At 38.8% G+C, this 27,810-nt stretch overlaps 1 protein-coding gene across 4 annotated transcripts in view; it reads right to left on the bottom strand.

Moving 5' to 3' along the window:
• The window catches only part of LOC105703279 (rhotekin), a 93,093-nt gene that overhangs the window by 13,074 nt on the left and 52,209 nt on the right, over positions 1–27,810 (bottom strand). Inside the window, exon 1 of one of the 4 annotated variants that reach the window (XM_023431849.1) lies at positions 17,191–20,146. The exons of the other annotated variants lie outside the window; for them this stretch is intronic. Within the exon in view, the coding sequence (XP_023287617.1) occupies positions 17,191–17,385 (195 nt within the window). The 5' untranslated portion in view covers positions 17,386–20,146. Of the gene's footprint in view, positions 1–17,190; positions 20,147–27,810 lie in introns of those variants that run through there. 4 annotated transcript variants of the gene reach the window in all.

Below are 27,810 nucleotides of genomic sequence, written 5' to 3'. Positions count from 1 at the left end.
CCGGATCATGTAAAAAAAGAAACAAGATTTACGTATTACCTAATAAAAAATTTGAGTACATAATCTAACTAAATTTAAAACACAAAATCGGATATACTAAAACTATATTTTAAAGTTTCACTACTTAATTATACAGGATATCTCAAAACTAACATTGAAGCTAATTGCAATAAACTTTTCGCACAGGATGAGAATTACTTACATAGCGGAAAATAAATCCAGAACGTGCAAGTAATTGTAAGGGAGATAGGAAGAGAAGCAGGGAATTCGGAAAAGTCAGAAGGAAAGAGAAAACGGTAAACAAAGTTAGAGGGATAGAGAAAAATCAATGGCCGTTATTCATTGTCATTGTCAACGCCCACGGGTTACCATTAAGTGCATTCACGTTATTATCGATTGGCCGCTGATTACAGTCACGTGCGGTAATGTCCCCGAGATACGGCATCGATCGTTAATTCGATCAGCAATCGAGAACGATTACCAATATCCCAAAATTACCCCATTATTACATGCAATTAGGTAAAATCCTTGGTCAAGTTGAATTCTTCCCAAATAGGTAAACCACGGCAATTTTGACTAGGTAATAGGTGGTCATTATTACAATTTGATGAACTAGATAATTACATTATTGAGGGAGCGTCATATGTACAGTAATATTCATATATTTTGAGACACTCGGTAAAACTGCCACATTTTGTAAGGAACAAATCCGTGATAGAAATGATTACTACAGTACGCGTGAAGGTTTAATAAACTAATAAAGAGAATAATAAATAACTTTGAAAATGGATAAATCAGTAAATATATATATATAAAACTAGTGCAGGGTGTTATCACCGTCTTATAAAGTCAAGAGGCAATCATAAAATGTATTGAAGTATGTACATTTCAATTAATACCGATTGACAATAGCTTGCATTTTACCTTTTTCGAGGGCTTCGATAAGATCAAGGTCGTAGTCATATTTTCCAGAGTTGGCACGCAGTTTCAGGAAAAGTATCCTTCAACTCTTACAACTGATGTTTAGTATATGGTATATGACTGACTTTCCATTATATTTTTTATCTCCACAAATAACTCTTTGATTCGATTTTCTTAATAAACTGTAATAAGAGATTCGAACGTTGTAATGCGTGAATATTCAAATTTTAAGCTAAGTATCTATCATGGTAGGGTGTAAATAACGTCTTTTTAGATTTATATCATGACATTCATACATTTCCATATCAGTATCCATATTCGTGTCGGTATCAGTGATCCAACCCGATATTTTTAATGTACGAACGATACGATACAGTGCTGGTACCGTGACGGAAGTCCTTCTGTTGTACTTATTAGTACCTTCTAAAATGTAATATGTTTTTTAATTTCAGATTCTATTTTTTTCAGCAGTACATGAAAAGGCCATTGATATACCGGAAGTATTCATAAAATTTAGTTTCGTTACCTGTCACTTTTTTGTATAAGGTTGCGAATTTGCCTTAAATATTTCTTTCTTTTTATATATCATGGATCCACTTTCGTTTTCTTTTAAAGCAAAACTTCTTATCTCACGGTAGCGTAAGTTCGCATGTTAATAAGTGTAGAATATCAAAAAGGGTGAAAAAGATGTGTACTGATACAGCACCGATACGTGACGAATATGGTACGGATATGTCTGAATCGGCTTGTAGGGCAAAATCATTTAAGTATCGAAAAAGTTTTTAATTTTAATATCTGATAATGAAAATTCCGATCATATAAAGGTCCTCAAATTTTACAATGGCTAACATTAAATCGTGACGAGAACGTTGCAACTTTCGGCATCACGGAAGTGGAGAGAGAAATTGGTACAGATGCGCTTATAAGGAAAAATAAGTCTAACTCTTCCCACAGTCCCTCGTTGCACCGACAATTGTACCCGTAATTATGAAAGAGGTCTAAGTAAAAAAAAAAAAATAAAAATGATTTTATCCCATATTATACATTCTATTCATTTAAATTACAATAATGTGGAACGTTCGGTACACCGACAATTGTACCTGTAATTCTGAAAGTAGTCTAATTACATAACGTAAAAAAATGAATTTATCCCTTATTTCATATTCTCTTCATTTATATCACGATGTAAAGTTATGTTCGCAATAAAAAAAAAGTAACTGGACCATCTTCATAATCATCAGCACAATTCGGCTTAGTGATGAGATTCTTTGATTGGTTATCGAGGAAATTCTTATCACGCAAAGTCGAAATGCTAGGTCGAGCAAAGGTAAGGGTCCATTGGCACGAAACTTGCGACATTTCTGTCTCAAACAGTATGTTATTGCATTTACGCTAACAATAATTTTGCAGTAAATTTAGTGCCGTAAGTCTCATTAGCAAGTGCTTGCAGGACGATTTGATAGAGTAATTTGCTTTTGTATCTGCACTTCGGTCACTTACGGCAATTTTAAGTTGCGCAAGTTAACTTCCAGAACCGTGTATGAAACAAGAGAAATCCGAAGGGCTTATAATAAAACAAGAAAAATATATATTTCAAAATGGCTCGAGTGAAAAAGTAGTTTAGACCTTCACAAAACGCCGTTAAATTAAAAAATCGAAGTCTTTGCTCCCACTATTTCTTTCTTCCATCCTACGAATCATCTACGAATCGTAAATGCGCAGCTTCGACTCTCGCAAATATGCTGGTGCGCAAATTTCTGGTAAACCGCTACAAGTGTTTGCGGGACAGTGGAAGCTCTCTCGCAAGTTCGGTTCGAAAACCATATTATCGACAATAAATATTTAAAGGCAGCTCTAGCAAGTTTTACCGCCGTTATCCATAAAAAGCTAAGAAATGCCAAAACATTTCGAAAGAGAAGGTAGTTTAGGCCTTTCCAAAACCGCCATTAAGGGAATTCACGGGAAAAACCCGAAAAAATAGAGAAATCCTATCATCAAAATCACGGTATCAAAATATATACATCTCAGTCCCTCTTGTTTCTTTCCTCCACCTTACGAATCACCCGCGAATCGTAAATGCGCAACTTCAACTCTCGCAGGTAAGCTCGTACACGAATATTTGGTGAACAGCTGCAAGCGTTTGCCGGACAGTGGAAGTTCTCGCGCAAGTTCGGTTCGAAAACCGTGTATACGATTTGCAATAAGTGTCAAAGAGCAGATCTAGCAAGATTCCGTGACCAATGGATGCGAACCTTTCGGGAGGAATGCCAGGTTACCGTGATAAACCGGCAAGATCGGAGCCACCCCCGGAGGCGGCGGTCTGCCAACCGAGACTGAGCCGGCTCCGGTCGGGCAGACTCGAGGGAGGCCAGGGTGGCGTGTATCGGTGGCTGCGTGTCGGAGGCCGTCAACTCCGGGGGTGGAATGGCGCCGTGCATATCGACCCATTACGCACCCCCGCCTTCCGTGGCCATTGGAGCCCCTACCCCCGACCCGAGCAGACAACCCCCGAATGAGCTGCCGACTCGAGCCACGATATTCAGGGCCGGCAGCCGATTCAATGCCAACCCGATACCCCGCCAAATTACCGATCCGTAATTGCCCATCGACCGTCGGGTTATTCCTGCTCGTGTAAAGCCATTTCGCTCCCTCGACTTCACCCTTCCGTGCTCGTTTAAGATTTGGGTGGTCACGTATCGCGCAAGAGGATGTTGGGGGCAATTTTAGCACCGTTCACCAGGGGCATGGATATTTTAGCCCTTAACCGGACGCTTGCAATTTGGCTGCGTCATAGGTGATAGATTGCGCGATAGGACGCCACTTCTGTCGGGTTTAGGATCGAAGTGGGCACTTGTACCTTTTCGGTCGAGGGAAGAAGACAATTCTTGTGGATAACTGACCGGGACATCCTGGATACGATGTTAGCTTTACCTAGAATTTTCGCGTGAGGAGTTCAGGGGCATGGATACTTTAGCCCTTAACCGGACGCTTGCACTTTGGCTGCGTCATAGGTGATAGATTGCGCGATAGGACGCCACTTCTGTCGGGTTTAGGATCGAAGTGGGCACTTGTACCTTTTCGGTCGAGGGAAGAAGACAACGCTTGTGGATAATTGACCGGGGCATCCTGGATACGGTGTTAGCTTTACCTAGAATTTTCGCGTGAGGAGTCCAATTTCAGTTATAGTCAAGGTTGGTCCTCGTTAGGACTTGGTCCCGTATTCGTGACAAGTCTTCCAAGTTAAGATAAGACGGGACCTAGTTAAGATTTACATTGGCATCCCAGATAGATTTCTCTAGGTTTTTTCTGGTAGCGCCTGGCTAAGGCATGTATTCAAGAGTTAAGCGTATATCCAATGTAATTGCATACAATTCTTTTTTTTTTATTTATTTTTTTTATTGAATCGACTTAGGGTATCCTAGCTAGGCCGTACGTAGAAAAATGTGACGTTTCAATGTAGTTTGGGAGGAAAAGTAATTTTTCAAAGTCATTACCAAGAGTTGGCTTAACCTAGTTTCGTAATTTATTTTTGCGAGTTTAGATTCCTTCAATGCTACACCTTTTAACACGGTAATTGGGGCAACCTGTGGCCGTGCATGAACGTACGTATTTGCAGAGCAGGTCAAGGCCGGTGCTTTACTTCGGAGTTGCAATTGAACATAATCGTGTAATATGAATGTACAGCCAGTCTTTTCGCCTCTAATTCGCAGTGGGCAGACAATCCAGAGACATTGCGCTTGAAGGGTAACGTCACAACCAGTAAAAAAAAAAGTTCATTTTCATTCCAAACGCTGGAAGCTTATCAGTTTTCCTGATATTCTATTTGAAATAGGTATAATCCCAGCGTAAACTATTTAGTTTCAAGAAAATATTTTCCCTTTGACATTCGGATAACTGTGATAGGTGCTAGACCGCACACCGACATCCGCTGTACTGCCGGAAGTGGCTGAGATGATTATTATATCCTGTTTGGAGGAGCATAAAGAAAATCAAGAGAAAAAAATAAAACATTTGTTCAAATTGGAAGGATGCTTTTTCATACCAAAACCAAAATTGATCCGTCATGAATAGTTTTCTTGTAAAAAATGTATGAAATTGCTAGTCTCTTTCCCTGTTATACGAGAATCCTGTTAAGATTCAAGGCACATACAGGGTACTGCACTGCAACCCTCGACGAGCACCTTCACAGAAGGGTCACCGCAATCGCCAGACTCCGTCTGGATTACAGGAGTCGGTTCTGTTAGGGTCGTTAAGATGTCGGACCCGTGGGGACAAAACGTAGACTCGTCCTCGGTACTTGAGTACGTCCTTCAACGAGAAGGGCGACAATTTTCCGACAAGACGAAGTAAGGGGCAGGAGCTCGTCTGCTCGATCTTGGTCGCCATCAGCATTGTCTATGCTGAACGGATCACGTTTTCAGAGGTCCGATTATGACTAACAAGGAAAGTATTCCAGTTGTACCTCACCGATCTCGTTGGTTCTGACAAATGTGTGGTACGTCGAAAAATGGGACAGGTGTTTTTTTTTTCTTTCTATACGTGTTAATTCGCAAGTTGAAGGCATAAAAACCACTCCCAATGTTGACCCCAAAAACAGTTTGGACACTTTCATGTAAACGGAATTGAATGTGACACATTGTTGGAATCGCAGGGTGAAACTGAACAAATTGCAGGCGGTCGGTCCGGTTGAGAAATATTATTTCGTTTACGACAAAATGTCAAAACATTGTTTCTCTGAGTTAATTTTGGAGGCGGTTCTCACCTCCACGCTTTAAAAGTAGCACGTATAAAAAAAATACGTTTGTTTTATTTTTTAATGTACTATAAAATATATCAGAACCAACAAAATCGGTGGGGTATACGTGGTGTGCTTTTCTTATTACATTATGTTGTGTTAGAAGAATTATATTCATTTCTTATTTGTCTTGTTTTTTAATTCTTTTGAAGTGTCAGTTAACCGAGAGGACAACACATTAGTATTAACGGAAAGGTTCACGCAAATTGTGTTAATACTAAAACACAAAGATGAATATAAATAGTAGTTAACAATTTAAAAACGAAAAAAAGTAAAAAGCGTTTCACCTCCCAAAATGGGGCCCTTTCAATGACAATGAATTCCATAGACGTTGAAGTTCGGCGTTAGTCCATAGACCAACGAGTTTGATAAGGATATCCATAGCTGGCCGAACAAAGGATCGGACAAAATTACGTTGGTACATAATTTTAAGTATGCCATAACTGGGCTTTAACGGAGGAAAGCCTAGGTAAAATTGTCTCAGACACGGAATTAAATCCCAACTAAATTTTAGAGGACCAAGGCATAACTAGAACCTACCTCAGCCATTGGTGGGAACTCCTGATATGGAAGTCTTAGATGAAGGTTAAATATTAGGTTGAGGAATAAGTTTCTTCCGCTTTAATTACGTTAAGTACATTACGTTAAAAACTGCGGGAACTTATTCCTCAACCTGATACTATCTGGGATTTTCTAGTCAATTTTCTGCCTAGGGAGCTTGGCAGAACCCCGTAAAATGTATGGTGTCCTTCCTAAATCACGATTTTGGCACGAGCCGGTCGCGTGTCGATTATCGTCCCCTGCCTTGACCCAATTCAAGAAAACTTCAGCCTAGACCCATTGTCTAAGGTGAATAATCGTCGCTAATTGGGTCACTTCCTAGTCCCAGGTGAGACACCCACACCCGGAAGAATCTTGAGGTACTGAAGAACAATGAGAGTGAGACCATGTTAGTGGTTCACAAACTGTGATGAGTTTTCCATGTAATCTGGATTTAAGTCATATCGAGCGGATTATTGTACTGATTGATATAGGCTACCATTAGTTCTTATAAATTGTAGCAGTAATTTCTCCTTCAATTTTTTTTGTTACTTCTCATTATTTCGGGTGATTCAACTAGATGGTTGTTACTTTAATTTTGCCTTCCTAAGATTGACGTTTTACTAACTTTGCCGCTCATCAGTATGCTAATCATACTTAAATTTTGTAGGTTTATTTTTATTTTTCTGCGACATATCGAACTGCATTAATGAGATTCCTTCGTATCTTCTGTACTTGTAATGCCAATAGTAACATTGGATGTAGGCACATGGAATGGACGAATATTTCAGTTTTATTAAAGCCTTGCGTATATTGCTACGTTTATTTTCCTGAGTATTGTATGAATTATTTGCACTGTTTATTATATTTACTTAGTTGAAGTAGTCTCCAATAGGTAAAACTAAAATCCGTCGACTCCTTGGAGAATTTCGCAAATTTTCATTATTTTCATAACGCGAATTTCCATTTGTTCTTGGATCTTGGGAGGAAAATTCTTCAGAACGGCTCAAATAACGGCTAAGCGAAAATACGGATATCGGTTTTTAATTTTAAAAGGGTTTAAGGCAAGGTCGATTAGATTATTAATAATCCCGTAAATATAATGGCGCTTCTCTTTGTTGCCCCGTGGATGACCTTAAAGAGCTGGTCCTTTCGTGCCGATAAATCAAAGCCAAGGTATTTTAGGGTATTGTTCAATGTAGAAAGTTAAGGTATATCTCGGGATGTGGCATTTTAGAATGCTTGACATACAACAGCTCCAATAAAGGTAGATAATTAGCGATAGAAACCCAAAGAATAGTGGTGGTGTTTATTATCATATACAAAATAGTATAGGAAAACGGATAAGGCGAAAGTTCAGCGTAATTAACTGAAACATAGAGTTTCAAATATATTTTAATGCTTATGCATTATAGAATACTTAATAATAATAGTCCCGTATGTTGGCCTGCTTTGTAATTTCTTTGACTTCCGCCTACCTTCATAATTGTTGAGACTTAACGGCATAATACGAGTGAAATTAAGCTTCATAGTCGCCTATGTCATTACTTTTCAGTCATACTGTTAAGGAATAATGATATTCTCACTTTATAATTAGATTACTGCACAACTGACATTCTCTGAAGGATTACAATCGATTCAATGCTTTATTGTTCATAACTTAAAATTTGGATCAAGATTACCTCGATACAGATAATTGGGGATAAGTTGAATAACTTGATATTTAAGTCTTTTAAAGTAATTCCTATTTTAAGACCCTATCTATTGGCAATTGTCTCTTTATACCCGAAAATCTCTCCTTTACTTCTGAACTAAGGAACAGAGTTTTATATTAATTGGTAACATAAATTGTAATGTTAAGGTTTACGTAATTAAGAGTATACTTGTAATGAGTACAATAATGCAATGAATTCATATTTCTAATATGTTTCTTAATTAGTTTCATTCCGTCATTCTCCAATAACTAGTGGTTTGCAGATTATCAGATCTATTTTATATAAATTGGAATAACCATTCTACTTTAAAATTTTTTAAGCTTCGGCTCAATTGAAGCTTGAAATTCTCGTTCCGAGGACTGGGAGGTTCTAATGAGAAAAATGAGAACTCCGAGGTTCGTGGTGAACTGAATCAGACTGTAATTTCTGTCGGCAAACTAAATGATCAAAAGAATGGAGAATTTAAAGGTTCAACTGAGATTGATCATTTCGGCTCGGGTACACACAGCAGAAAATATTTGGTTCATTGGACAAAATCATTTAATCAACTGCATTTGGTTGAACGAACTGAATACATTTATCCAAGCTCATTTGCTTAAATCGCGTCGATAAGTTTAGAAAATATTTTAGTTAATATAGCTAATTATTTTAATATTCCACACGATCTACGAAATTTGGCACTAAATGGGTTGTAAATCAACCAATAGTAACCAAAGAATTTTGTCACGTCTATCAAATGTTTGGTTGCCCATGCAATAACCATACTCTACGTTTGATCCAACAAAACTGTTATCGATTCAACCAAATATTTTTCTGCGTGTATGCATGCAGAAATGGTTACGACGTTTAGGAGCTTTCAGAATAACCGACTGTTAATAAGATGGGGAATGAAAGTAACAACTCGATGCAGTTTTCTAGCACTTATCAGATAACGGCGTCGTAACTGATATAACTTGAAGAAATAAGAGAAGGAGAGGTGTCGTTACTTCGGTGCAAGTGCTTCTCAGGGCAGATATCGAGCATGGTCGAGTAGGGCACTAATTGACCCAGTGAACCTACCAGTAACGAGCCTTAATGAGTCCCGCCGTACATGACGAGAACAAATGTACAAGCTTACAAATAATCTTAGTGGGTTGTCGCGTCATCTTGTCCTTTAACAATGCATATTCTGTCACCAATATTCTTAGATCAAGAAGCGATTATTCAAACTTTGTGTGATTCGTTCCTCTGGGCAACATTCGAGAAAGGATGAAACAAGTTTTTCCAAAAAGTTTTACGATCGGAGGGACCATGGATAGAAATTTCACTTTCAAGCTGGGAACGAATCAAATATCTACTTAATTTTATCATGTTCGTTACATTGTGTGCATACAGAAGTTATGATCGAGAGAGATTTCGGATGAACTTTCGATTCAATTGTCTTCTACCTTTTTGTAATGCTTCCTTATGTACTCCACAATGATATGATCAACCGTATTATTTATATCCTTATGTCTATTAATCACGGGAAATGTATACAATTGGCCCCAGTGTTTATTGCCATTTAAGAATCTGTATCCATTGTAAAAAGTATTGCAAAGAAATAGGAGTTCCTAAATGTGCTCCGCGAATGTGAAATTCATTATAAACATCCCAACTTCTACAAAGAAATAAAATTGATTTAAACTCGATGTCTTTTCTGCCGTTACGGTTATAAAAAAAGATTACGCCTTATAAAAATCATTAACGCAATGACTGCCAAAAGAAATGTCAACCATTCAAATGTCATCCGAATTCAAATTACATGGCAGTAAGTGTTAAAAAAACTTGTTATTAAACACTTTCAAAGATGGATGGGTTTGGTTATTGAGCGGCAACCGTTTCAGAGCCGAAGCCTTTTATTTATTGGTGTAAAGAGCTGAAAACACATTCTTGGAGAAGTTTAGGGATCATTTTCCTCTCTATGTTAAGCAAGTTTATGTACATGACAGCCTGAGAATACTTATAGCGTCATTAAAATTGGGAAGAGCTTACTGTGAAGGTTAGCTGGTAGCGTAGGATAAGATGGCTTAAAAGAACTTTATTCTGACCATCTGCACCGGAAAGGCAGGAGTCAAGCAAAACATTGAGAGGTTGTAAACCCCACTGCTTCCGGTGGAAAATCTCACGAGACGAGAGGCCTTCAATTTTGCGAAACCGTCACTTTGGATGGCAGCCATATTTTTCTCATACGCATCTGTCTTCTTCCGAGGCTTTCCTTTTGCACGGTCGTTCCAAAAATTGGTCAAGTCTAATAACGCCGTTAGGAGAGGAAAGTAAAATATGAAACAGGATGCAGAGTCCAGCTTGCGATAGCTGGAGTATAACCGAAAAAAATACAAGGAACGTCTTTAGCTAAAGAAAATTAGAAGAAAAACTTATTACGATGCTCTGCCGAGTGCAAAGAAAGGTCCATGATGGACTAACTTGAAATTTTCACATCTGCTTTAAAAACGAGCTTCGAATAGTTATATTTGAGTTATAGTCATGTCTCACGTGTACCTTTTTTCGTAGTTTCTCATCCCCATTGTAAATCTTTTATGGTGAAATGATACCGCAGTTGAGCGATTGTTAAAGAAGACTTTAATTGTGGACTATTTCCTAAATACAAGGTCGCTAGCGAAAACTCCATAAAAGTTAAGCAATCCATTGGAGACGATCAAGGATTAAGCGAACAGACGGTGAAAATCGTAAATACCAATTATAGAATACCGATTGCATTGATTTATCTGATTTATGTATCGAGGTCAATATATGATAATAAACGAGCAGTTAAAAGTCACGGCAATTTCTAAAGGTGACACTGAAATTTATTTCGAATCCTACCTGTTTTTGCGTAGGAGTTGTCGACGTGATTACTTTCTAAAACGGATCTGACACGAGATTCAAGGACACGTTAAAAGTATTATCGTTAACGGTAAAGAGCTACGTGGCAAAAATGATTATTGAACAAGAAACAACTGAAAATGATATATTTTATCATTTTATTCATCAAACCGTGATAACTTATCTATCGCGCAAGGAGGACTGTAATCATCAATTTGTAAATCCACATCTTATTTAACAGGCATTCCTTTTAAAACTTGTCTAAATATTTAATTATTTTTATATTATATCGTATTTGGTAATTGAAATTTTGGCTAATCCGATAAAATAATTGATTCGTTTTGCAGTGACCACGTAGTCAAGAAATCCATGCGTTGGATGTTTCTTAAAATTTTATTATGTTAAAAGCCTACATCCAAAATACTTCATTCTGATGTTTATTTATATAACCATTTAATACAATATTGTGACCGTTTGTTCTAAATTTGCTAAACGGCTTGTAACGAGTTAGGGCGAAAAAAAATACAACTGTTTATTTCCGTAAAAAAAATGAAAACTTCGAAAGGAGCAACAAGGACAATCTCATTCACACTTTAGTTATCTTCGAGCTCTGTTCATAAAGTAATTTGTGAAATAAACATTTCTGGTTTATTGGTACCATCCCGAACTAGAGTCGCATATATCCCTCGATACCTAGGAGTATCACCTATGAATAGGATCTTCTTCGGGCATTTCGACGTACCCGATCCAAAATAACCACCCGATCTAGGAACTGTATGCCTAGGCCCGGGTCATGAAACTCGGTAGAGTTTCGAGCCAAATGCATACGTATACATATATTCTTACAATGTATGCGGAAACGTCGAGATCTTCCCAGTAAATGATCTACCCATCTACATATACGCGTTACGTACAATGTAATGACCAATAACTATAATATACTTATCCAGTATATTATAACATGATATTATACATAGTCGTCACCTAATTAACGCCTTAGTATCAAATCATTGTTAACCAAAACTTTTGCACACGTTTACTACACGGCTGCCAATATGAAATTCGAAATATTATAGCATGATATTATATATAGTCGTCACCTAATTAACGCCTTAGTATCAAATCATTTTTAACTAAAACTTTTGCACACGTTTACTACACGGCTGCCAATATGAAATTTGAAATCAGCATCGTCTTATTTCACAAAAGCAGGAAAGCTGCAAAAAGTGATGTCATGAGTTTTGGAAAAAAAAAAACGCAAAAGAAAGAAGATAGATAATCGAGCTCATGTAACAAGACTGGTTTCCAAATTTGTCCCTTAACCCACGCGTTATGTCGTTTTCTCTCATTCAAAGTGGACGTTGAAGAAGGCCACGTGTCGATCCAGACTTTCTAAGCAGGTCAACATTCAAACCATATTCCTTACTTAACATTAAATCTAACCGTTAAATCTTTATTATCGTGAAATTGTTAGGTAATGAAATACAGAATGAAGTCACCAAACAGAAATTGACTATTCTTATATAAGAATAAAAATAATACGGTTTTCTTTATATGAATCCATTAATAATTTGTATTGAATCAATTTGTTGGTCCAGTACAGGAACACTGAGACATTTACACCTCTTGGGTGCATAATTAAAATGTAAGGGCACCCTAGCTAGGCGCTAGGAAAGTCTAGATAAAAATGTTTGGTATGCCAAATGAAATCCTCCCTGGAAAAATTGTCTCGGATGATGGACCAAGTCCTCCCATGAACAAAGCTTATCTCGGTAATGGGGGACATCTCCTAACATGGAAATCCCAGTTGAACCCTAGATACTATCTGGGATTTCTTAGTTGGGGTACGATGGACACGGACTTCCGAAAATGCATAGTCGAGCCTCGGCAACAAGAAACGCTGAGCCACGCGGCACGCGACAATCGTTCGATGCAAAAATGTCTCTAGTCAGCGTGTCTAGTCAGGCGTAGCGTTCGAGTATCGACCGGCCTGATTTTCGACTTCCGCTGTGTCAAGATTTCAAGCAGACGCACATGTACCACCGGGGAAAATAGTTACTTCATTTCCTTTACGCTTATTTAATATACGACTAGCCGAGTGATGTGGGTTTCTATCAAGCTTCCAGTAGCCTTTGACACGTGGAATGTTAAAAACTGTACTACGTTTACTTCAAGCGACTTCTCTACGAGAGCGTATCCTTTAGCGATAAGACTATCACCTCGTAACAATGCGCAAAGTGCACTGCTCGGACGTGCACGCGGATGAAGAATAGGCATTATTAGCAATTCCTAGACAGATATTTGGTCCAGTGTTTAGTTGCTTGCCAGTTTTCCCCAATTCTATCTAGGCGCTAGCCAATTAAGGGTGTCGGTTATCAGTTACGTTTGTAACGCTCGAACTGTCTAGTTCCTAGATAGTCAAGCTGTCTAGAAACTAGGTAAGAACTACACAAAAACTGCATAACAAAATAAGGGTAATTTATTATGATCTGCAGACGAATCTGAGATTTTTAGCAAACGCGTTCTTTTAGCCCTTTTGGTGACGGGTGGTTTAATAACCGTTTCGTGGACGCCGGATATATCTGATGCTATTTGTGTAAGGGTTAAGATCCGCCAAAGTAAGGATATGCAAAGAGTTTAGCATCGAAAAAGATCCCCATGTATTAGCTAGGATTTTAACCTGAGACTCATCGATAATAGGCAATAGTATTGACCATTCAGCTATCGTAGTTTAAGGGATGTAACGATTTTAATACAATAGGCTGTCGTAATAAATTTAATTCAAATTTGGATTAATCGATACTGTTGTTATTGTGAATTACCGATCTAGAAAACAAAAATACGTGTACAAGTGATGTAGATATATTATTCGTACAAATGTACTTAACAGATCTTAAACATCTTTCAAACGATTACTTGCAAGTTATATGTACGTATCAAATAAAGATACCCTGTTTACAAAAGAACAATATCAAGATACGGTATATATATATGAATGGCATGGTATAACGTTTGTATACTTATGAGCTGAAAGTTAATATTTCATGCATACGAAATATGCTAATTTTGACAGTGTTTAAGTAAGGTGAAGCCTGAATTAAAGAAAGTGAAAAAAAAACACCATTTAAATAAGTATTTGCAGTAATAAATACTAAAGTAAGATTTTGTTTGAAAAGTCGTTTCAATAAGATTATATCCTGACTAGGTAGTGTCTACTTTACTCCATCTATTGTAGTTTAGCCCTGATAGACCCTGTCTAGTTTAAACTTGTAAAATTAAACTATCTAGGCACTAGCCAGGAACAGTTTAGTTTACATTTGTCAAGTTAAACTATCTAGGCATTAGTTAGGAACAGTTCAGTTTACACTTGTCAAGTTAAACTATCTAGGCACTAGCTATGAACTGTTTAGTTTTAAATTGTGTAATTAAACTAGCTACCCACTAGTCAGAACATGGTGAAAACTACGCTTTTCTATTTGGGTTGGACTGATTTTCCAGGTGTGGCGAAGTTATGCAAATAAGCTAATGATTAATAACAGTCGAAGCAGACTGAACGGAAGAAATGCTTGTTGCTATTGGGAATGTACTTTTTAGGTACGACGGATGGTTGTCAGAAAACATTCCATTTTGTGGTTAGGTTCGGACCCGCAATTATGCCGTTAAAACGTTTCTGATTATCTTTCCTTAAATCGGAAAGATTACATCTGTCTCGATGGGAAACTAAAACCGGAACTGCATCGGTCCTCAAGTTTGGTGTTTTCCCGAGCCTCTTCGCTCCACGCGAGGAAAGTTCTCCCGCAGCGAGATCGCCGAGAGGTCTAAAAATACAGTTAAAAGAGGTGGAAGAGGAGGAATAACAAAAAGACGAAGTATTTTCTTTGCGACGACACGTGCTTGAGATTCCGTCAGCCAATTTGGGATGGTTGGCGGCGAAAAAGCTGCAAGCATGCACGAGAGGCATTTACGTTCACAATTGGCATTCGTTTGGTCTGACACCCAATAAATATTGGAGTCTCTTCAGGAAAGATGTTTCTCGAAAATGTCCGAATTAATGTACATTTCCTAAATCGGGCCCCCTGCGAAGAGTTACTAATATATTGGCGGTCATTAAAATTTGCAACGCCTGGATCTAGCAGGGATAAAGACACCAGATTTTACAATAAAGATCTATCGAGTTAGCATAACAAATGATTAAAATTTCGAATATTCTTAACAAGAAGTACAATTTTAATCGTGACCTAATCTCAATGGTGCCGATTAAAAATCGATACATATTAAATTCTTACGGTTAATTCTAGGTATTGGAATTTTAATGGCCCAATTTTATTGCTTTTGATGGTCTTTATAAATTAAATGTACGCTTTTGGAATGGTGGTTTGCGTTTTGGGCTGTTGGACAATGTCGGTAGCGGGCCATTACGGACACGCTTTTACCGCCCAATAACGCAGCCTGTTTTCTCCGAAATTTTCGGCCGGTCGCTTTTCCGGTCCGTTGGAAAACCGAAAAAGGGAAGAATAGGTCCACTACCTTTCCAGAAAATGGAAACTAAAACACCGAGAGGTTCTTTCCGGGAAGTCTCTTTCGCAGGATCTAAGGTCCGATCAGGTAGACCATGTTTGAAACGAGATTTTCCCGGAGCTTGAACGAAAGACAAAATGTCCCTGAGAAAAGTTCACGTTAACGAGTCAATGTGATAGTTCCTCGAAACCGAATGGTAATCGACAAAATTATTAACACTTAGTACATTTGACGTTCCGTTAAGATCCCAAGAGACTTACCGAGAGCCACTTTGTTGCTAAATATATTTCTTAACGGACATCTTATTCCTCGACGTTATAGCGTATAATTGTATTTTAATTTCTCTAACATCATTTTTAAAGAAAAAAAATTGGACATACACGGCTCACACGTACTCATCTAATCCAAAGAACAGACTCCATGCATTGCGTATAATGTAACAATCATCTATACATCACATCATTTTCGACCGCACAAAAAAATGAAAATTCCTAATTCGACGACCAAAGCTTTTGGAGAATCACCAAAGATAGCAGAACTCAAAAGTGCTCTTGAAAGATATCGTCATGTAAAACTGATGACACCAGGATACACACGTATACGTTCTAACACGACGATGCGTCGCTAATGATTCCGAGAGCAGTAGATGTGACGTTAAATATTAATAAAGAGAGTTTATCGGATTAGATTTTACCGTTAATCGCCGGCACGAGTGGCTCCACTTAATTTAAAAGCAATCTGCTCAGGTTACGGGTTAATACATCGATGTCTGTAGTAGTCTACTAGTGTATAGTAGAGGAACGAGTAGTGCCACTTAATATTCCGAGGCTCCGGTATCGTTATTACGTGTCACACGAGTGACCATAGGGTTAAATCTCACGATGATCTCAACCACCTATCTCGCATGGGGCTCACGAACTTTCGTCAGGTTTTACCAACGAAGCGAGAAATTTAATGAAAACCGACGGGCATTAAAAAAATAATGTGCATAACGGTATGATCATTAAGGCGAAGAACCCTTTCAAATCAGTCGATAGTAATAGGACAACACTTTTTCGTAAAAAATGCTCCACCGAACTGATTGGAATTGTAGCGCACGACTTGTGCTCTATAATTTCCAGAGCTTCTAATTAACGTCACGACACGTTCAAAATTTGGATTTTCGAAAAAAAAAAGTGTTTTGATTTATCTTAAACCTGAACCAAAATGGCGTCGAACTCTCATATTTTGATTAATGTACCTACTTTATCGAAGGCTATTATATCAGAAATGAAAGAGTCAGGGCAATTGTACAGCGATGTAGATCGATAGCGATAAAGGCAAAACCTTTTATATGCGCGTTGAATATGTGTACTCCTAATTTATATACGAGACCTATCTATTCGATGGGTTTCAGATCTCGCGACGAAATTTACAGAAACTATTACTATTTCCTTTCTTCTAGTTTCTGCTGACCTTAAATATTGGAACGATAGGAACCTTATATCCAAACTACATTTACAAAGTTAAAAGTGAGTAATTAAGCTGTGTCTAAATAAAATAAATCAATCTTTTTAAGAAAATCCGGGTTCTCGGTCAATTTGTCGGGTGTCCATAGAAGTGGGTAATGCAGGAAACGTGCGTAACCTAGTGTCAATGAACGTAAAATAGACCCAACGTCAACGTTGAATTTTCCGTGGAAACAGCGGACACCTTGGAACGTGCAAAACACGTTTTCTTGGAATACGCGAATTATGCGATTAGCGATCAACAATTGTACTTAATCCTACTTAAAAACCTATATTAAAAACCCTACTTAAAAACCTATATTCATATATACTTAGTGTTTATTAGGCAGAGAGGGAAACGTATGCGTACCTTAAGATTATGCGCAATCTGCCGAATATAGTAGAGGTCGAGATCCTGGAGGATCTCGATTTTCCCTGGCGTGGGAGGAGCCGCAGGTGGAAGAGGGTTCTCTCCACTGCTATGTCGATTCCTTCCAGCGATTGTTGAGGACTTTTTAGGGTCCCGCAGACTGAGAGCGGACAACGGCGGGAAGCAGGAATCCATTTCGAAAATTACTTCCCCGTACCCTTTCCCTCTGACAATGACGTCGTGGTTCCTTTACGGCACGGTGCACTTTCTTCTCTTCGCCACTTCAACAATCACCAGTCGTTTCTGGTGTCGATGTCTCCCTTACATCACTCTCACTCGAAGCCCTTATTACGAACCGAGGGCATCCCGACCACAGAAAAACGGTAACTCAATTTAAACGAGCCACTTCCCCTTTTCCGATCATCTCACACGTGATCGCCAATTGGATACGTCCCAGATGAACCTTCTCGTCACCTCCGCGAATTACTCCGCGTACACATGACGAGCAAAGTTCAATATTCTACGGTGGCAATCTACAGCGATTGTGCGGACAGTCGCTTCTAGCTATCACCCGGTCGAAGCATGCGAGAACGTATCGGCACTTCGAAACGGAAAGTCTTGTAGCTCCAGTGATAAATTGGACCCGGTCCATCAATTTTCAGGCCCTAAATAAACTACGGCCAACTGCAAACATTACGATTAATCCTTGCCATTCATTGCACGGGAAGTCGCCTTAATCCTCGTGCAGTCTTGCCACCGAAATTACGTCACTCGGTGTCTTCTTTAAAGTTAGACAAATTGTCAGCACTTTTCAGGAACGGTCCAACAGGAACATCCAATTGTTGATGTTGATCAAGAGGATGATTTTAGTAGCTTCGATAGGTTCATTCACTACCTGCTGTAGTCGTCACCGTGAAATCATATGTTCGACGGATCGATAGGTTTTGTTTTTGTTTTTTTTTTCCCCACTTCGAGGCACGTTATCAGCTAGGTAAGGTGGTCACTCGAATTACCGCAGAGATGGCTCCTTGCAGTTTTATGTTCAAGATTGTTCGGCTCCTACAAATGTAGTCCCGAAGAGCGACAGTCTTTTCCTCGAGGTTCTTTCCCGTCACTTCGGCCGAAGAATGGCTTAGAGTAGGCGTAAGACTTTCCCGTTTGAACAGATACCAGGAGATGACGTTTCTCGCTCTCGTTGCATGTAAACACAGGTGCGCTTCGTTAAATCGCGAAGCAAAGTTACGTCGACTTCGACTTCTTGCCTGGAACTTACTTTGGTCCGACCTCGTCGAGGTCTTTCATGGGGTACATATTATAGCAAATGACTATTGATTATTTATGTGATGTTAAATATTCACAAGGCGTACACTGGTTGTCGGCGGTACTTTATTACGTATGCGATACCTACAGGATGTAGGTAAAGACTACGTTTTGTAGCGATGGGCAACTCTTCGGTTCTACAGAAAAGAATACTGGTTAAATTTAAGTTATTTTGGCTCTCGGAAGTAGCTTCCAGATAGGAACTTCTGTTCTTCAGTTTTTTCGTTACGCGTGGTCTACGTAAGCATACAGAGTATGAGATAATCGCCAGTCTTTTCTCCGTGACTTTAATTTCCAGTCTTTCTTTCGCGACTTTGCGTATCAATTATTTCCGGAATTCTCTGGACCTTCGGATGTTCCCCGATCTGGATCACTGGATGTACGACGTTGTTTGTACGGCACTGTATGTAGACAGTTTATGGGACCACATATCATTCAGCATACATACAAAGTGGGTGGCACGTGAGGGGAGGTTACTCTTGGCCTTCACCTCTTTATAAAAATATCACTGACTTCTCACCGGTTACTTGGATTATTCAAAGCTAAACTTTGAAAACGGGTCCGCGACTTCGAAGGATGCGACACTTTTCTGCCAGCTCACCTTCAAAATGATTTCCCTTTGTTATAAACGATATTACTTCGCAATTTCATGAGTTTTACCGCACGTAATACTGCAAGTTAAACGTTGCTGTCGGACGAATTGGTCAACTCATGGACGTAGGCTTGTCAAGAAAATGACTAAGCAGGCATCGCTTATTACCAATTGTTATGAAATATGCATATTGTGCCCCAAAGGTGGATAATGGCTTGCGGTATTGTGTGTGCGGAAACGCGATAGTCTTCCAAAGGTGAGAAAACCAAGGAGTCAAAAGTCCATCGAGACCTTCATTGGAAACGTGACGGAGAGCACAGGCTCGACCATAGATAAATATATATTTATCCTTTGGTACAACGCCGTTCACCGTCATTGAAGTATTGTCCTCGTCGCCTTGTTTTTCTCTTTCCAGCTCCAGTGCGGTCCCCTCCCGGCCCGTCTACACGGCGAGGCTTGCAAAGCACCTGCGCGTCAGCCGAGCGCGCACTTCGGCCATCTTCGCCGATCCTCGGCTCAGCTCGGCGCAATGGAGTCCCTGTTTACTCCGCGATGCTAATCGTTCGGCTGTTTTCGGAAATCTCCTCCCTCCCTTAATCTAATTATTTCCTGTACCCGATGACTCCTCCGTCGTATCACCATTTATTACCAATTTCTATATTATCCAATCCATTTCTACGAATCCAATCCCGAACGAGCCGGCACTTATCGTGATCTTCTACACATCGTTCCGATGATTTCTGGACGTCTTCGATAATTTCGACACACTTAAGGATACTAATTTTCTCCTTTCTTTCCTTATTATGCTTCGTAGCGATTATTTAGCGTTACTCTATCACGTGGATGTGTATTGAACCCGAACTGACGGTTCTCGTACAGTTTCACCGCGCTCGGGCGTCTTCGGCGATCTTTCGGGCGCCTTCGGCGATCTTCGGCGTTCGTCGGCGGTAGGGCGACGAGCCCGCCGAGAAGACGCGTCACAACGGCTCCGGTGCACGGAGAGGCAGCAGCCGCGAGGCTCGCTCTTGCGAGACTTGTTCCCGGAGACGCGAACGAATCTTGAATGACGCCCAATGACGCAGCGGCCGTACCGCTTGCCCCTTGCCGGCGGCCGAGCGCGGCGTGGGGCTTGGGGTCGTCTAAATGAAAGAGTATGGGGCCCCGGTGGGGTCAGGCACGCGTGTGTCCGTGCGGCCTCCGTCGTGCGACCAAATGTTCTCGACAACGTTCACGAGCGCACGTGCTCGCCCCCTCTTTCCACCAGTTGTTTCCAACAAAAGGCTGCTTCGGCACCCTATGCACCCCCCAGCCTGGGAACTGCTTCGAAACGGGGTGCTCCGATTTCCCTCAAAAGGGGAGCATTTAATTAATATTTGTTAAGCCCCGAGTTACCAGTTTCGTATTTTTTATGTGAAACTTTAGGCACGGCGACACTTTTTTTACAGTTAATTCCAATTTATAATCGTCGTTGTATTTTAGTAGGGTTCGTTTTCCTTAGGGTTTATATTGCGTTATTCTCTCGGTTAATTATTCACATTTAAATTACAATACAAATAACACAATTAACACATAAAAATAATTATGCCGAAAACAACCAGTATCTAAAGCGTAATTGCATTTCGGGAAAGAATAATTTAGAATAAATTTAGGAAACTCGGTACAGTTTTCGGGCCAAATACATGTATAGGCGCGAAACACTGACGTAGTGATTATCTGCGTTAATAATATCTGACAATTGTTATTAATTTAGAAGTTTCGATTTAGACGCGCGTGGCGGCTAGGCATTGACTTTTTTTATAATTTACATTGCATACTTTACAGTATCATTTTTATATCCATGCTTTTGCATAATCTGTATTCGATGTTTTCTTATTAGAGGGTAGTCATTTAAATTGTGCATCCTTTTTCCAAACTTTCAGCGAATAAAAAACAAGTTATAAATATCTGATAACCGCATACATTGTTTAACGCAATGAAAGGAGACTGTGACATTATATTTGGACAATTACAAGTATTTTTTTATAACCGAAACCCTTTAAATTCCCTGAACGATATGTGTTTTAATACGTAATATTTCATTACAATGCGTTTGCACTGCTGTTGAAAGAAACATCTCAATATATATAAAGATTGCTTACAAGGTTGCAAAATTCTTTTACGGAATTAACAATACGATGTGGATCTGTAAAATAAATCCTTGGACCTCTTGGCCTAGAATTTTGCATACAAGTCCTTGCATATTGTTTTGATGAGCGTTTCATCTCGACCTCCCAACATTTCGACGATTGTTCTTCAGCTGGAGATAACTGTGAAGAGTGTCCATAAAACACGAGAAAACGAGAGACAATGCATTTGTAATTATATTTACGCCGCTCGGTAACATTGTGAAGGGAACATTCGGTATTAACGCTTAAATTACGGGAGTTTCAAGGCTGACTAATAACGAGGGAAACGTTTTTCTCGTTAACTTCTCGTTAGATGCAATTAAAAATGCATGCAATTAGTCGCCAAGCTAATTGCTCACGTATGCAACGTGCAGATGGTCTAATTATATCATTTCATAGAGTGGGAAGAAATTAGAGTAATTTTACGAAACCCCGAATTAATTTGTTATCGATGCAAGTATATTCTCCCTGATAGCCACATACTTGGCATAACAAAAGGAGACTAAGACCATATTTTTGTAATAACAGATAGTTTTCTAAACGAAAATTGAATCGCTATCTCTTTACATTATCCCACACGGTATATGTTAGTCCTTGATTTGCAGGATTTTTATTTTTAGGTGTCTCGGTTTTTTTGACATAAAGTGTCTTGTAAATGCGAAGTCGGTTGATCGTCAAGAGACATAAAAGAAGTGTTCATAGGGTGTCCGGATACAAGAATATATTTCCTGGGTGGCGCGATAAGTGGATATTTAATCTCTGTGTAAACCCGTAAGGATCCACCCCTGCGGATATGTAGGGAACAGGGTAATTGCTCGACGAAGCGCACCCTGGAGTTGGCGAACCGGTACCACGGTTCTCAAAACAGAAGCAGGATGTCGTACTCGAGACAGGATACGTGCTCCGAGGGTGAATAGTCATCTGTCTCGTGGAAGTGAAGATAACGATGTCTCTCTCCCGGAAGTATTACCCGCCCGTCTGCTTCTCTACCGACCCTTCCTAAAAAGTGAGGTTAGGTTCTAAACGGGAAGTGCTTCCCCGTGAAACCTCGGTTACCATGTTGTAGGTCGTGACTAACAGGTTTAAACCAGTCGTATAATTATTAACCTGAGCACGTAACGCGCAATTGTTAAAACGAGTCAGTTTAGCACTTTCAGTCTCTTTCTTAGTGAAGGAAGTATTGGAGTATAGAAAGAACTGCGGTTTAAAATGACAATGTGCAAAGTCGCTTCGAACTGTTGCCTAGGCGACTGATTTTCACATGCAAATTGCCATTAAATGCACGGGGAGAATATGGACATTTGATTTAGTTATAACGTGTCTACTCTCGCAAATATTATTTAAGGAATAACACTTCATTAGCAATTTTGCTAATTAGGGTGATTCAGGGGTTAAGGGCATCTTGGAATTTGTGAGAATGCTAATAAATTGAATAAATCTATCGGTGCAAAGAGTATTTTGATTAGGAAAAGAGTTTGAAACATTATTGAACCTGCACTACAAAATACAAGTTTTTAAACTGTTTCGTTTCGAATTTCTACCCTCACTCGTGAGATCAGATTGAAATTAATTATGCTACGTCATTAATTATTTAAATTATTACTTGGGGGGAGTTCATCATCGTCTTCATTCATAGCTAAAAGATGTATCTATAAATTTGAGGGTTATCATTTTGCTTTCCGTTCCTACTCCCGACCATAAGTAAAGATATAACAATTACATATTTTTTTCATGCAAACTGCAGTATTCATGGTTTGTTCCACAATTTTCCACATTGCTTTTGCGGTGAAATGATTGCTTGCATCAAAATATCATTAAAACTCACATTTTTCATTTACGTAAGATAACGTCATTTTACGTTTCCAGTTTTCCCGTATTTTAGATACTTTTAAAAGATAAACGAAGGTCGTCCAATAGAGTAATTGCCAATAAGTGAGTCATTATTATTCCTGTACATTGTTTAAAAAAAGCGAATAAATAAAATGAATTAATTCGATTTTAATACTCTTCCCAAATGCCGGAAAAGAATAGAATATTAAATTATCTCATAGGCAACTCTTTAACTGAATTCAGGGCGCGGTAGTTGACACTCGTTGGTGAAAGAAAAAGAAAATGAAGATGTAATTAGCGTTGGGAAGGAGTACTTCGATTAAGAGAGTGCCAATCGAGATCCCCCTTGGAGCGAAGGGTGATGCGAAGCGAGATGCTTCAAGAGGACTGGCGACTCCAGCCAGTACTAATTAGCGTTCGTGCTTCAGATTGAAAAATCTTAACGTCGTTAGTACTTTAACGAGAGCCTCCTCAATTAAACGTCCATCGAGACCCTTTATTTACCTTCTAAGTAAGTAATAATGTTTGAGGGACTTTAAAGATCTAAAGGCTATATTAAATAATACTATAACATTGTAGTATTATGGTGTAATTTAACAACCATTATTTTAGAGTTTAATCAGGAATAGGCGAATGATTTCGAAGCAAAATACGCATTCATATAACTGTAACCTAATTTAAGGTATTACCTAACTACATGTTAAACCATTTTTAATAATATTTATCCAAATTATTTGTACATCAATTACGGAGTTTTAAAAAGGTGCCATAACTAAATATTCAAATAGCACTATTATTATATATACATGCTTTCTGACGTTGTTAGTATCTAACGTATATTAAAATCGAAGCTGAAAAATACTTTTCAGGCATTTACACCGTACTTGCTTAATCGTGAAGATGTGACTAAATTCTTTTTTTTTCTCCCCCATTTTGGAGTAAATGGACCAGAGACAGCAAGAGTTATAAACATTCGAAATTGACAATAAGTTACATGCGTTGCACTTTTAAGAATGCACTGTACTCTAAGTATGTACTATTGTATATAAAATGGAGATTTTTTTAATGAATTGATCAGGTTGATCCTAGTTTTTCTGAATCGTTGGTCAATATTATGGAACACTACTTCGAACTTTCCTCGTTTCTCGTCTACTTAAGGTTTTCCTGAAAGTGTTAATGCGAAACACACGCGTGGGTAGGGAGTAAAACCGGAAGTGACGAAACGGCGCGATGAGGTCATGGAACGCGGAATAATTTATTAATACTGCCGATGCCAGCAACGACGAAACCCCTGCTACTGATATTGAACCAAAGAAAAGAGGAAAACGGAAGTCGGTTCTCCTTTGCAAAGTGTCCATTCCACGTTTTTGCATCTCGTGATTTTCTATTCCTACCGGATCAATTTCCATCTGATTAATCGATCAGTTACTTCGGATAAGTCGGAAAGCGGTTTAGACAACTTCTAAAAATACATATAATCGTATTTTATGATTTATTAAGATTTGATACTTCGATTAATTGTGATGTTCGTAATTGAAACGGCTGGATTATTGAACACAGAAACTGATCGACGATTCATTCAAAGATTAATTGTTTATTGTACTATGAAATTAACATTCACCACAAAACGTGCTTGCTCCGACATAGAAGTACTCATCAAGCATTGCATGACCACGTAATTATACGTGCACATTGTGGAGAATAATGTAATGGAAACATCTGATTACCGAGAAAATTGCATCGTGCACATTATCGCAACTGTGATAGCACACTGAAGTAACCCAAATGAAACGCAATGCGTATACACTAATCAAAACTTAACGTAGATTTTCTTGTTGTACCACGCGTTTCTGACCGAGAAATTTGTTTATACATTGTATATTAATTTGTTCTAGGCACGACACAAAATTAGGTTACTGGGAACTAATGGCAACTTCTCTTCCATAGGACTTTGACGTTTTTTGTCAATGCACATGTTTGTCACTTAAAACGTGCTGAATGCATTCCACGCTCCTAAATATTAAATTGTTTTATCCGTACCAATTGTACCAGCGATTCTCCGGAAAATAATTGAATATATTTTTTCCACCTATTGCAAAGTCCATTGGAAAGTAGCTTAAAGTCAGAATTAAAAGCGTTATAGAGAAGGGTTTCAAACGAGAGGAACTTTTCAGAGTTGAAACAAACGCGACGCCCATAGCGTCGTCATTTAAATTGCATACACACTCCGTACACGTTATTCAACCCGAGAATCATTGTATGCACAGAGGCGTCGGAGCTGTTTGTTTCCACTGGACAAAAAAGGGGGAAAAGCGGCTTCGAGGCGTCAACGAGTTACTTCGTTTTAGCTTTGCTCCTGAAAGGGTTTTCAATGGACTCACCTACGCTATTCGGCACCTCCATCAATGATAATTCATCTTTGTGGAGTCCAAATGAACGTAGCACATTAATCCGGGTTTTCGTTCTTTTCAAAGAATCTGAATCCGATTTTTTTAACGGTATGGCTACATTCGTTATTCTTCAAATTTATCAAAGTTATAAGGAGAATGTACTTGGAACGTTATGTAGCATTGTCATTTCTGTGGATAGCAGGTACCCATTTCGGTAAATGCATTTTGTGAGATGCAATGAGAACTGCTTTTATGGTCCCTGGTAACGTCTCGTGTAAGGTCTTTAAAATCACTGAATCATTGTAAAAGTGATGCATCGAATCGGTGAAATTAAATCGGTGGTATTCAAAGAGTTTTATAGAAATGGATGAAGATGTTAAGGGTGGAGGTAGCCACAGGAAGTTAGACAAAGAGGTCCCCCTCTCTCTTTAAGGGCTGATGGAAGGTCTTACCGCGCAAGTGTAGTATATACTGTAGCATGTTGCAATGATTGCCCTATTTTGCATAAATACATAAAAAAAAAAAAGAAACACGGAAAACTATCAGGAAATATACACCAAATTAATATTCATTAAGACACTTGAATGTATACACATGCTATATAGCATGTATAGCATAGCAATGCCTCCTTATAGAGATCTATGGTGGTATTATACAACACCTCTATCAATGGTAATTCAGCCTTGTGGACTGGAAACGAACGTTGCACATAAAATCCGGGTTTCCCTTTTTCCAAAGAACCTGAACATGATTTTCTTTAAAGGTATAGCTACATTTGTTATTCCCAAGATTTATCAACGTTAGAAGGAGAATGTACTTGAAACGTTACGTTGCATGGTAATTTCTGTGGGCACTTGGTACTTCAGTCAGTTTCGCGATACGCGAAGAGAATCGCGTTTATGCCTCCTGGAAACGTCTCGTGCAAGGTCTTTAAAGTTAACGAACTCTTGTAAAAGGGGTGCATCGAATCGGTGGTATTAAATCGATCCTAACTGCGGAGGGAAGGCGTTGATGAAGGAGAGTCTCTATTCCTTTTTACCATGGAAAAGGGGTTGCCGCTGTTAAATCACGACTGACGCTCGTCGGGGTTCAACCCTTGCGGTGTTGCGCGGGTCATGGTCTCGTGAGAGTACATTTCCATTTGCACTGCACCGCGTTTACTCCCCACGTTGTTCCTTCCATCACGATATTATGTGAGTTAGTGCTTCGAGTTGGATACCAGTCTCGATATTTCTCGGTTATAATCATCGAGCAAGAATTGTTTCATTGGAACCACGCCGTGGAATAGAAACAAAACTGATAAGTATATATAAATATTACGTTTGGCATTGGTCGTTTCGTATATTTTTTTTATAATATCGATTGCTCAGGTACTAAACAATACGTTATAGCAACATTTGGGAACTACATAACTACGGAATTAATCCTACATTTTTGTTCGTCAATAAGCTTCGTGCTGCGATGGAGTAATGAAACGAAGCAGGGTTGATAAAAGTCATGATTTTTTAAAATATTTAAAATATTCTCGTATGTTCGATTATTAGGAATAGACAGGACAATAAAAACGCATCGTGTTTACTTTTATCTACAGATAATATTTTCTTATGTATTTACATCTGATATGACAACACGCACAGTACGAACGCGTTGTACAGTGTTCAGGATGTTTAAAAAATCATGATATTAAAAATAAAATCAGTTGATTAAAATTCATGATTTTAATCGTGAATTACTTTGTTGAAAGTTGGCACGAGCATTAAATAAATTCCTCTAGGTATCAGAATTTGTTTGCTTCGCTTTTCGGGAGCGTTATTGAACTGGATAGTCTTAAATTATCTTTCAGGTATGCTGATAGGTTTTTTTTTCCTTCACAGGTGAAGCACGTTTCATTGTCAATTTCTTAGGCTGTCCTACCCTACTTCAAATGAACATTCGGTGTGAAAAGAAAGAAAATATTTTCTTTATACAAAGTGCCCTCAAAAATGACCATGCAGTGAACTCCATTGACTGATAAATATGAGACGTGGGTGAAATATGACCTCGAAGGTCTTTAAGGCGGCACGGAGTCGAGTAAAGATCACGAATAACATTTAAATAATTACGACAATTATTAGAAGTGTATCTTTTTCTTATCGTCACTTCAGATTTAACGTTCATTAAATATTCAGGAAATTCATTAATAAACTTTTTAAACTGAGACCTTCGTACTTATCTGACTACTACACTGAACATTCTCATAAGGTCTTCGGTACTGGTTGGACATACATGCATGCATGCACGTATTTGGCGCGAAACTCTGCCGAGTTCCGCGATCTTGCGGAGA

Source organism: Orussus abietinus, unplaced genomic scaffold, assembly GCF_000612105.2.
Source record: "Orussus abietinus isolate OABI.00-Male unplaced genomic scaffold, Oabi_2.0 scaffold191, whole genome shotgun sequence".
NCBI lineage: Eukaryota > Metazoa > Arthropoda > Insecta > Hymenoptera > Orussidae > Orussus > Orussus abietinus.
The sequence above is the reverse complement of the archived record's forward strand: the minus strand, read 5'-3'. Positions and strand labels throughout refer to the sequence as shown.